This window comes from Drosophila subpulchrella, chromosome 2R (genome assembly GCF_014743375.2).
Source record: "Drosophila subpulchrella strain 33 F10 #4 breed RU33 chromosome 2R, RU_Dsub_v1.1 Primary Assembly, whole genome shotgun sequence".
Classification (NCBI taxonomy): Eukaryota; Metazoa; Arthropoda; class Insecta; order Diptera; family Drosophilidae; genus Drosophila; species Drosophila subpulchrella.
In genome coordinates this window covers 21,821,775-21,834,624 of record NC_050611.1, presented here as the reverse complement: position 1 = coordinate 21,834,624, position 12,850 = coordinate 21,821,775, and the positions used below count along the sequence as shown (strand labels likewise).

At 42.7% G+C, this 12,850-nt stretch overlaps 1 protein-coding gene across 6 annotated transcripts; it reads right to left on the bottom strand.

Annotated features, from left to right (window-relative positions):
• Window positions 1–361: 361 nt before the first annotated feature.
• Window positions 362–9,944, bottom strand: LOC119550990 (neuropeptide-like 1). 6 transcript variants are annotated; one of them, XM_037860031.1, is made up of 6 exons: window positions 9,813–9,944; window positions 9,516–9,746; window positions 4,181–4,294; window positions 3,362–4,046; window positions 2,928–3,172; window positions 362–1,726 (listed from the first exon to the last, which is right to left on the bottom strand). In XM_037860031.1, exons 2-6 carry the CDS (start codon window positions 9,585–9,587, stop codon window positions 1,400–1,402), a joined length of 1,443 nt encoding a protein of 480 aa, XP_037715959.1. In that variant the 5' UTR covers window positions 9,588–9,746; window positions 9,813–9,944; the 3' UTR covers window positions 362–1,399. The 6 variants fall into 6 exon arrangements, with proteins under 6 accessions (XP_037715959.1, XP_037715958.1, XP_037715963.1 ...); XM_037860030.1 differs by having other exon boundaries at window positions 9,516–9,838; XM_037860033.1 differs by having other exon boundaries at window positions 1,590–1,726; window positions 2,922–3,172; window positions 9,516–9,838.
• Window positions 9,945–12,850: the final 2,906 nt, after the last annotated feature.

The following is a 12,850-nucleotide window of genomic DNA, read 5'->3' as shown; positions in this document are numbered from 1 at the left end:
ATTATTTTATTTGCCTACTCTCACTTTTTTTTAAATGGTTGGCAGTCATGTTTGATGTTCTGCTAGCCCTAGGAGAAAGGCTTGTGTTGCCAGGCTTATGGCCAGTTCTCAAGTAGTAAGGTGAGTAATTTTATAATCCAACGGTATTTAGCCCGATCTAGGTTGTTTTCTTGTTGAAAATAAAATGGAGAAATAAAAAAATAACATTATATTCTTATACTGGTGACCTTTAAAAAAAAAGTCAAACCATTTAAGACAAAAACCTTCGCCCACCATGAAAATGGGAGCAGTAGAAATCCACCAACTCTAAAATTACAGGGTATATTAAAACACAGGTCATTGTATTATAGGAACAAACCAGTAATATTTGTATATATTTGCATTATTTTTATACGATATACATAATGTGTATACAGATAAATAACGTTGATAGTTAGTGGTTACATCCGATGCGAGTTCCTAGCTCTGTGTCTGTTGACAGAGCTCAACCTTATGCACGCGCTTAGATAGGTTTCATATATAATCGAAGTAAATACTTGGTAATAAGTTATTTGATTAACCGCATTTGAAATACTTTGATTTGCAAATTCATAATCGTTTAAATTAATTATTGACAACATCAGACTTATTATTACACACAGTTATTTAGATATTTTTTATATTCTTTCGTATTTCCAGGTCTTTTACCAATAATTTGAAAAAGTTAAAATCAATCCAAATGACTTTTAGTGGAATACTCGATACTCCTGTTATATTTTATTGTCAATACTTTATTTATTGTCTGAAGTACATGTATGTATAATATATTTATGTATATATAAATCGATACTTTCATTATTTCTCACCAAGTTTTATTGTCTCTGACGCAGTTTGTTAACACTCTCATATATTAATGATCGTTGGTGGCAATACTTAGCTTTGGACTAGGGGAAATATTTATTGTCATATACACATAAAAGACGTTTGGGAAAAGGAATCTAAACCGGTATCAGTATATTAGCAATAAAGGATAAAGTTCTTTGAGCGAGCTCTAGTTCTTGCAAGGTACAACATTGGCACTAATCCTTCAAGAGATTAAATGATAAAGACGATATGATTTGCTTTGATATATATCGTTATTCGATTTGCACTGATATCAGTTACTTCAGTTTTGTAAATATAATTTATACATTGAGAGTTATAGCAATACAGATCCTACAAAGTGGAGCACCCCCAACTACAGCTCTCGATTTCACTCGCTAGCCTCGGTAGTTGAGAGGGCCGCAGGTGTTGTGTGTGACTTGACCAATAAGTTTGGGGGTTCTACATTTAGTACATTCACTGAATAGTTCTATATTCCGGCTACGGTATTAAGGTAATCTGTATCGCGTAGTTCGCATAAAGAGTATATTGTCGATATTTAGTATTCGTAATTGTCCAAGTTGCGTCGGAATTCTCGTCGATGCAGTGCTGTGATACGCGGCGGAGTGCCCCAAGTGTGGAAGGGCGGATAGACTGGAGCCCCAGAGCGCAGGAGCGGACGCGGAGGGCGTCCCGAGGGCAGCGAGTTGGTGGAGAGGCTGGGCATGCGCGCTGGAGCGGCCTCCGGATCCACGTAGTACTTAGAGAGACGACCGCGTATGCCAGCACCACTCCAATTGATCATCGGTTGGTTGGGGATGAAACACTGCTTACAAACGGCTGCGGTGGGTTGACGCAGTCGCTCGTGTTGGGGGTAGTACCCGACCTGTTGGGGGCAAGACACCGATCGAATTATTATGTCTCCTCTAGCTGGCTTTCTTCAAGAGGTCTACAGGAATACAGAATAGAAAACAGTTTCGCAGTCAATGCGCTAGGTCCAAGATGCAGTCCATTCGCTAAAGACCCTCCACAGCAATGCTACAGTACAATTTGCAATTAAATGAAAATTAGCAGAAAAACGAAAGATTAAGAAGTCCATAGAAAGACCAGATCATGCCAATGAGCTTAAACATGCCAATACAAACTGAGTATTTTAACACCACTAAATCAAAAATGTAACAATTTATTCTAAATGAATTTATATACAAATGTCTGACAACAGCTATTTTGCAGTATCACACTTGAACGAGCACCGAACTGCCGAAAGTTTTCTTTGAGTGCACGTTCGTTTACAATATGTATAGTAGCATGGAATTGTATCTACATACACTTTGAAAACAGCGCCCCTCTTGTCAAGTGCTGTTAAATATGAACTCAAAATTATGTTGCATACTTTTGGACTGAAAGGTATTACGTATACGCCTTTTGTTAAAATCTATCGTGGCTTGAACCGATCAGAGTAAGAAAGCTGATTATTAGCTTACCTTTGCCTTGTCCAATTTATTTTTAGGACCATTATATTTTTTCAACGTAACTTAAGAAACATCGGCGCCTGAGCCTGTTAAAGCTATTCCTTGTAAGCCCACCGAAGGCAGACAAAGTGCCGGAAATTAGCCGATTGTCCCCAACGAAGGAAGTCCCTGTGCAAACGTATTCTACTCTGTATTCGGAAATCGAATTTCCGAACGCCATTTAAATGGAAAAAATTACATTGAGATGCCGACGGAAATGTCTGAGAAATACGCTTGATTGTTGTTGGGGCTCTCGGCGGACTGGATAATAAAGTAGGAAGTGACACAACGAAATCTCAGGCAGTTTCCCGGCTGAAATAACACAAAGCATTCAACAAATCCCAACAGCCAATTTATGATCAACGACGTCTAACATGCTACTTGTGAAACGTGTCAACCAAACACTACCACTTGACGGGGGACAGGCACACCAAGGGCCAGAGATGAAAGGTCTCTGGGCCAATTACTAGAACTCGAACAAAAAACAATCATAATTTTCACAACAAAGAAGGAAAGAAGGAAAAGAATAAAATCAAAGTAAGCAGCACACATCGAACCATCGCCATTTACTCATACAAATTGCCTGGCGTCACGTCCCGAGCGACTGAAACGCCCCCCGGCCCCGCCGTAGCCACCACCGCCCCCCGGGCTTCGCAGGTAGCGGTAGCTGGGCAGGAATCCGGAGCGGTACACGGCGCCAATGTGGCGCTTCTGCGGCGATGGCAACTGCTCCGTATCCGGCTCCTCATCCGCCTCGTCTGCGACCGCAGTGGCATCGTTGCCATGCTCGATGCCGAACAACTCGGGATCCTTGGAGGTGTCTTTTTGGGATGATAATATAAACATATGTACAGAACTGTGCTAGAAAAAGTGCCGCATGGCTGCTAGCTAAGGTGCAGGGTGCTGATAAATGTTAGGTGTGCAGAAAGTATTCGGCTTCGGAAGGATTGGATACCCGTACCCGCAAGACTTTAAGTTCAAGTTCTCCCAGGAAGCGGCTGAGCACTCACCTAGGAATCGCTTCTCTGCCCGGCGGTAGTCGTTCCAATCCAGGTCGGCATAGCCGGCGTAGCTGGGATACCACCAGTAGCTCTGCATGGGATCGGCGTAGTCAGGGGCGGCGGCGGGCAGGAGCATCTCCTCGTCCTCGCGCTTCTGCTGCACACCATGGACCGGTGAGGACTTCAGGGCTCCCAGGTTGCGTTTCTCGGCTCCGGCGCGTTGGTTGTGGCTCTGCTGCGAGTTGTAGCGGGCTACGGCGGCCACATTCCGCTTCGGCTGCTCCCGGTGGGTGGAGGGAGCACTCTGCAGACGGGCCATTGTGGCCAGGTTTCGCTTGCCGTTGGGGATGGGGAGCTGGAAGTCGCGGGCCAGGGTGCCCACGTTGCGCTTGCCATAAGTCATCAATCCTCCGGCCCTGGCCAGGGACCCAATGTAGCGCTTCTGCTCGCTCGGCTCGCCGGAGTCTGCGTCGGCGTAATCCTCGCCAGGCTCCGCCGTGGGCAGCTGACCGTTCTTGGCGAGGGTTGCCAGACTCCTCTTCGGGGCGTTCAGGAGGCCTTGGGCGGCCAGAGCAGCCACCGAGCGCTTGTCCTCCTCCATGTAGTCTGAGTACTCACCCAAAGGTTGCTCCTCACCCACGGCCAGCTGTCGTTCTCGGAGTAGGTTCTTCAGTTGATTCCGCAAGGCGGAGGCCTAAGGATTAGGGATTTGCGGGATGGAATGGCAGAAAGCAATTTAAGTTCAAAGCTGGGGCAGATGTTGCCTTCCACGGCCTCAGTAAATCCTTTAACGTCAAGGATAAATACGGACTGCAGCAGGTGACTTACGTGTAGCTGGTACTCGGGGTTCATCAGTTGATTTATAAGGGACTCCATTTCGCAGGGCGACACATTGGCAACATCATCCGTGGCGCTCACTACAATGGAGCGTGGCTGGATGGCCTGAAAAAAGAAAGCGGGGGAAGTGAAAAATCCGCAACATCTACATTTCAATCATGAATCGGGTCTAGAATGTCGAGTTTGCTCCCACGCAACTGGATTACCAAAGGAAACGCACATTGTCTCCCACTTAATTGTCGCAATTATTTACACTAAATTGACTTTGAAATGTGTTGACACATGGCGCTTTTTCGCCTGTCCAAAGTTTTTCCGTCCTGAATCGAAAGATACCAAGTTACTTTCATGGGCCCTTGGGGTCATAAATTTTCCAAAAGCTTCTCATGAACGATGCATGGTTCTCTAGAAGTACCACTTTCGACTTATTTACTTTATTGTTGCCTACTTTGGAGAGTCCATTAGCGTCCCAAAGACATCGTCATCATCGATGATGGTGCCAGGAGCCCCCGGAGTGGGTAAAATCAGATACCAGTGTGGTCCAAGCTAACTCTAAGCGACTTCTTGTCGCATTGACTTATCTGCCTTTCAAGTAAAACGAGAAAAACAGCAAAACGAGGAACGAGAATTAGGTTCACACATGACTGTTTAGCCGAGCAACAGGAGTGTCTGAGCCAAAGTCATAATATTTTTCTTCAACGTACACGTACAAAACAACATGTGAAGACAGGTCGAAGCAGTTTGTTTGCCAAATGGTCGCTCAACCGAAAGGATAATTCCAGGCCGGCTGGAGGTTATCTCGAAGGCTCGAGTATGTGAGCTCCCAGGATGCCTTCCTCTCCAACTGAGTGGCGAGGGTGGGCCAGCACACTGAGCTTCCGCTTTTAATAACTGGCCTGCCGAGAGTACGGGAGGCGGAAGGAAGGGCTCACAGGATGTGTTGTAGGACGTGCTGGCAGGCGGCGTCTGTGCCCGTAAATCTCATGCAGAAATTGACAGCCTCTTGTAGGATCCATACGTATTTTTGCTACAGGCCCAGCTTTCTGTCTTATTAGCACTTGAAATAATAACCCAAAGGTGTTTGTTAAGTCAACTGTTTTCCTTTGGATTTTGTTTGGAATTCGCAAATCGTAGTTCTTCTTTGGGTTTGCCCTCGCTGGGAAAACTTATTTATCCCTAAATTGTTTGGGCCATAAATCTTTAATAGAACATTCATTAATAAAAATGCTGAAAATGGTCCAAAATGCTATTTGATTTTGTAAAACCAAAGCTTTTCAGGACTTATTCTATAGCGCTGGTGCGAAAATTACAATAAACAAAAGCTCATCAAATACAATGGAAAAATGGAAAATATGTATATAAATAACTAAGTAATATTAAATTACGTCACAGAGGCTTTAACAATTTTTTGCCCATGGAAAAGCGGTCTTGTCGCCAGCATTTCCTAAACAAACAAGTGAAAAATGCTCGATGTAGGGGCGTTGAGCTGCGTGGGCTTGCATAGTCGAGCAGTCCTTTCATGGGAGCCTTGTGTGTTGCGTAACAATTTGTGTGGTTGGGTCCTCGTTTGCTAATTTTTGCCACTTTTAAAACTGCTGGAGAGAACGTAAAATATTTGGGGTTTACGAGCTATTAAAATTATGAATCTTGCGCAGTTTAATCCGTTTTATTATTCGCCCCTTTAAGCAGGTGGCTCTTTAGCGCGTTTAGCGCAATTAGGATTCCTTTGCCATTGTTTGCATAATTAAATTACCTTTTGGCCAGGTCCTGCGAGATCTCAGCAGTTTCGTAGTCTGCTTCTGACAGCAAAACATTCCTTCTGCTGAAATTAGCCGTAATACTTGTGCAGTCGCAATTAAAAAGGAGTCCAATTAAGGCTCGACAAGGCGGAAGAAATCAATAAGCAATAAGAGCGAACCTAATTAAACCAACCGTGAGTCCACTCAAGTGGACAGACGCCAGGACATGTCCAATAAACGGCAATGATGGCAATCGGATTGGATTCAGATCGCTTGCCTAATTAGGCGTGAGATTATGCACCATCTACAATGGCCAGGAGCGCTATTTGGATGGCGCATCAGCAGTCCTGGGGACATTTTGCTATCCTACAGACCGCAAAGGTCCTCTTACCGCACTCCCCCCTTCCCCGACACTTACTGATTTTCTTTTTTTTCCTGTGATGTCGGCTGAGCCGCTTATGTCGCCTGAGCCCAGCCGCAGGCAAATTTTATTATCGCAGACGTCCTGCCCCTGTTTTTCCATGCCCTCCATGGACAGTTTAATGGTGTACTTTGTTGCTTTTTCTTTTACTTAAATAAATACCGTGCGCAATATTAAAACTTAAGTGCTCTGACCTTCCCGAGAATTTGATCCCGGGGGCGAGGAGCACTGAGTCCGTCAGCGGCATTGCTCTCCGGGAATTTGTGAAGGAAGGTGAGACCGAAAAAGGTACAACATTCCAAGGGTATTATGCGTAAAGAATCTTTAAAGTAGCAAGTAGCAATTCTGTTTAGGAATTTTCCTTTATCGAGGAGAAAAAATTAAAAAATTATATTAGTTTGGTCCTGCCAGTAGCTGGTTCAGAACAGAACTGTTCGTATCCATAACACTGAACTTTCATGGGCCATGTAGCCGAACTGGCATTCAGTCTCAAATGCGTCCATTCCGTGTAAATGCCTCAATTAACAGTAATTGTTCTTGCAATGAAACCCACATGTAACTCCTTTTTCACCGTCACTCTGTGGGCAGTTTCAACAGGAGAAATCCAACCTAACAATTCTCATATGAAAATAGTTCGGAAGGCTTGTGGAAATTACTGGCCCGGAAAAAAAAATAGAGCTGCGGCATACACTCGAAGTTTTTGTACTGATTAATTGAAGAGATAACTCAACCTAAGAGCAGAAGTGGTATCAAATGCTAAATGGGTAAGTCCAAAAGGAAATTCTGTATACTCTTGCCTTAGTTTTCGTATCTTAGTCGACATGCGTACATTTTATCACATGAATACTTTATGAACCTAAACGTGTTCGTAATATTTTTATGGAAATTTAATATGTGGTCTTATGATTTTGGCATCTCGCCATAAAGCATTTTGATATACTTATATGTATAATGAAAATCTTTCGCTTGCAAACGAAACTACCCTCCCTTTGAATTTGTGAAAATATATGCAAAGCAAACACTGGTAATGGCAAAGAAGGAATCTCCATACCCATCTCGCCCAATAACGCGCTTTGTGTGGAGCAGAAATTGATTACCATTGTGCTTCCAATAAAATCAATTTGACTTGCTGGCATTTTAATAAAAATGTAAACTCACAACTGGCGTATCAATGGGAACAAGGCATGAAATTGATATATGAAAGCCTGTTCCCTGTATTCTGTTTACATTTTCTTATTTGTCCTTTTCGCAGCAGTCTTCGCATAATATATTTTTGGCAGCTGAATTAATCAGAATCGACCCAAAGTGCTCAAAGTTGGGAAACTTAATGGAAAGAAAACAAGACAATAAAGTGTGCGAAAGGTCTAGGAATGTCGTACTCATTTAATCAATGGGTTCTAAAGGACATCTTCGGAAAACTTTTCAGACATTATCAAAAACAATCCTTTTTGTTAATTTCTAATGACCCCAAGTTAGCATCTGCGAATATTTACAAATACTCCTTTCAAAAGGAAATGGAAAGTTCGTAAAGTTAATGCATTGCTCATTTATCCGACTCATTCGGTGCGTATACGCAATATCCTTGTTATGCGAAAGCCATGGTAAATGTGAATATTTATTGTTATTGATTCGCTCAGTTGGTGGTTATTGATTTCTGTGCTTATTAAATAACCGCGGCGAGCGACAATGACGAGTCATATCATAAACCTTTCATATCTGGCCTGGTACAGGAAAAAGGCAAACCGACGCGTTTGTGTCATTTCGATATCAGTTTCCATTTCACTTCAATTGTTTGCATCGTCACGCGTTTAAGTGCTGACTCGTTGTCTCTAGTGCAGCGATACATTGCAGTTTTGATAGAAGAAAAAAAGTACTAGCAAGTCTATATTGAACCAAGTTGTACAATAGTTGTTATTGACGTTGCAGTTGCCTCTGACGTAGCTGCTCTCGCTGACGTTGCATATATATCCTCACACCCTTGCGAATGTCATTGAAAGATAAGATCCTGATTGAAAGCTTCATAAAAAGTTGATACAGGACATATTCAATTTTATCTAAAAATTAAAAAAAAATCTGTATTTTTTGCCATCGGTATGTTTTTAAATAGTTTAGTTCTATTATATTTGATTTATATGTACTTTAAAACCGTTTTAATTATTGTCATCACAAAATATCTATTTCCTCATTTTCTATCAACATCCATAAAGCTTAAAAAATTGTTCTCTCCCCAGCTAAAAACGGTTTGGATCTTGAAACTTGAGATTTCTTAGCGTCTTAAGTCTCTTGCTAACAACAAAGAAACTTTTAATTAATGTTTGGTGAAAGCTAAGAGAGGTTTAGTTATCCAACGTAAAGAACTTTCTTTCGTGTATTATGAAAAAACAATTTGACAAAGTGCTTTTAGTTTGCTTCCGGCAGCCAGTTATGACGAACAGCTGTCAGGGGAATACCAAGTTCCGCGAATATGGGTAAATGTCACCATATGTCAGCCAGGGACAATAGAAATGTCAGCCATCCCGCAAAAAATGGTTCAATGTACAGAAAAGAAAAGTGAAAACGCGAAATGAAAAACTGCACTGCTGGCCTGAACGTGTTGTCCTGACCTGGCCAGAATGATGATGTTGCAACCGCAGCGGCAACTGTTGCAGCAACCAGCCGCAAAAGAGTAATGCTTAAATGGGGCGTGGCGTGGCTTGGCCAATATAAATTACTGCAAAGTGGACGGGGGCCTTGAAAAATGGAGAATAATTTAGTCCTTTTCTTGGTATGGAGCAGAGCAGCTGGAGACAACTTTGTATCTTCTGACAACCTAATTTATGGGAAGCGGACAATTCGTCCTGAAATGGTTAGGGGTAAAGAGATTACACATTGGGTTTCAGAAGCAACACTAAGAAAATTCGCAAGTCGGTCAGCTTGGCAAGTACTTATAATTAGCTTTTATAAATACACAAATCTTCTAAGGATTATATCGCGTTTTCAATTTCCGCTCGTCGAGAAAAAGAGGGACCCACAATTGAATTTCGCCAAAATTCATGCCCCGCCGCACACGTCAACACATAAAAGATAAATTTAGGAGAAGGCAGCCAGCACGGTCCATGAAGCACACAGACCGAATCCTGCTGATAGCGCTACAAATTTCAAAATTGAAAATATAATCCCCAGGACTTACGGCATTGAGCAGCATGGAGAGCAACAGCATCAGCCGCCTGCTGTTGTGTGCAGATTTGTGCACCGCCTGCATCGTGGATGGTGGATGTCCTCCTGGGAGCGATTCAACTGCAAAGTCCCTGTTAATTGAGTTTCCTCCGCTATCGACGCGACGAAAGGATCGACCGCACTGGCACTGCCTCACAAATTGAATTGCCTCGCACCCAAAGTAAGCTCCTGCAGCACCCACTTTCTGAAACCGATTCAAACTGTAACGGAAACACAATCGCGTCGCTTTGCTGTTCACCAGCAGCTGTACCAGAAACGTTTGCCACGAAGTCGTCTGCTCGACTGCTTGCCTGTAGCCAGGACCCTCGACTTTTTATACCGAGCGGCCCACGGATAAGCTCTCTCGCGGGAGCGAAACCGGAGCGCCGAGCTCGGATAACGGCTGTCAACTGTTGCTGGCCTGTCCCATCGCTGTGCACGTCGGGCTCTGTTGCGCGTGCAGTGTCCTGTTTTGCGGGCCGCTTATGTAGGTAATTACGTCATGGCGGCTGCAGGACACGAACTCTGTAACTTGTTGGCAAGCCCTGTATATCCAGGCCAAGCGGCATCACAGTGGCTGCAGCGGTTCGATAGTACGGAGTGTCATACGGTGAAATTGAAAAGAGCGGATTAAATACACTTTTCCTATGTAGGGGGTTCCATTTTAATTTTGACCCATGAAATTGTTACCTTCACAACCAGAAAATAGTGTATTATACTTTATGGTAGCTTCACTATTTAATAGTATCCTAAAAAAAATTCTATTAAAATTATTAGTATTTCTTAATACTATTTGGAATGCCAGTATTAGTTAATACTATTTTTAATAATAGTACTGTTGATTACTACTATTTTATTGAATATTTATTATTATTTACTAATAGAGTATATTTTATGGTAGTTTTACTGTTTAATAGTAATCCAAGCAACAAATTCTATTAGAATTAGTAGTATTTTTTAATACTATTTTGAATGGCAGTAGTAGCTACTACTATTTTTAAAAAGAGTACTGTTGCTACTTCTATTTTATTGAATATTATTATTTACTACTGTTAAGCATATGTTAAAATTTGTTTGTGTCATTTATCCGCATTGGTACATTTTCGCAATAAAATTGTATATTTACATTATATTCAATTTTGATATATGGTAGCCGGGGAATATTTTATAAATGCAATTTTTATTTTCAGAATAAAATCGAATCATCAAAATGGCGAATTTTTAAGTTTTCAACTTTATTTTATTTTACCAATCCACTGTGGTGTCCACTGTGCGCGGTGTCGGTTACCTCTCTTAGGGACCAATCAAAGAGAACTCGGTTTCAGCTCTCTTTGAACTTGAGCTCCAGGCCATATGCCGACGCTCTCAGCGGAGCTGTTGGCCATCCCAAAATCCCAAAGCTGGCCAAGCGGCAGGCCAGGCGAGGGCACTTGCGCAACGCCAGTCGCCAAATTGTCAGCGAACCCGAGATGGAAATCCGAGTTACCCATACGCACTGTGGCCGGCGGTTGGGCGCATCATAACTTACCAAGTTTCTGAAATATGTGACACTTCTTTTTTGGTGTGGGTTGGATTACAACAGAAAGCAGGAAGCGTTTCTGAAATTCATTTCCCTTCTTTTGCTGACTTTAGGCTAAACACATTAAAAGCAACATATTCTTTAAATATACTTTATTTGAATGATTAAAACCACAATTGGAGTCAATGGCAATATTTAAATACATTTAGGTATTGTTGAAATATTTTCCTAATTGTTTTAATATGAATTACTATATCTTCAATCTGATTATCGCATGTTAATGGGCTGGCAATACATTATCAATCACATTAAATTGTCGATTATTCCGAATAGTAAATATAAATTATACTTAGCATTGCAAGTTCTTTTCTTTATTTGGGGTGTGGGAAGGAGAATAAAACTCAATAGATTAAGAAAGCACTCCTAAACAAAAACGTGGTGCGGTTGTGACCTGTCTGCCCGAGTCCCGAAAATAATAAATAACCAAATAGCCGGGAAAGTAATGCCGTCTGACAGACTGCTTACCCCACCCGCCGATTGCAGGCTAAATTTATGCAATTTCTGAATACGAAAATTATGAAGCGTAAAAGGCTGAAACGTAACCACCACGCACACGGCACAGCGGAGCCGCGGTTATGCCCAGATCCCTTAATGCAGCAGGAGCAATGCACAAAGTGCAGAGGCGGTCACATTCATATGCCTACGTCAGTAGAGTCAGGAGCGGTGGGGGTTGACTCGCGTCACGCCTGAATGCAGGATATACGGCGGATGGTTGATGGTGGGCAGCGGGTAGTGGGGGAGGAGCGGCGATAGCAGATTGCACGCCGATACAGACGGTTGGCAAAAACCTGTCAGCGCGCTGCAACGGAAGGGGTTGGACCCTGCGGTGCTGGCGGCTTTTGTTTCAGGCAATCCATGCATAGCGAATTTGGTCAGCAGACCAGAGCAACAGTCGAGGATGAGTTGGTTAGCAAACTCGCGCCACTCGCATCCCCGCTTATAAATTCATGCGGATTTTGTAGCCCCACACTTTAGGTGCTAAATCAATGTTCGCACTGCGATTTGGCCACGGAAATTTTTGCATGATAGATTATAGGCTTCCCCTTTCCCACTGGTCTATCGCCCCCAAAGCAACAATGATACAAGTTCAATTGCCCTGCCGCCCAGATCAAAACCCGTTCGTTAGCCGTCATGTGGTCACGCTTTAAAAATATCGCTCGCATAACAATACATGGGATTCTAATGCGAAACCACTTTTTGCTTCGGTTCTAAAGCGCTTTTGGCCACCAGTGTCCAACAGCGCAGAACGAGCGAATGAAGTGATGTGTATTTAAAATGGGCATATATTTCATTATCAACACCGTGCTTTGCATTGTAACATAGAGCCCAGCAGACTGCATGGCATTTCAATATGCTAATTGCTTGTTTAAATTGACAAGACGCGAATAAAAAATGCTACTTAAAGTTCAAAATCATGACTAACCGGCTATCATCAGCTGTTGAAAGCAGTCCGCGAACGTCTGGGTAGAAAATAGCCAAAACGAAATGCTGGCTACCGTCTCTTTTTGATTATTTAATTTATTTTCTACCGCTTAGCACAAGCTCATGTATCACCTGTCAACTCTTTTTGTCAATGGCAGTACAATTACAATGAAAGGTAGACGCAGGTGTTACCCGCAGTGCCAATTCGGATGTAAAGGTGAGGCTAACGATGAATTGTGCTTTGAATATATCATGAGATGCATAGGACTTCCACTAAGTTCTGCCTCGAAACCCGATTGAGCTATTCG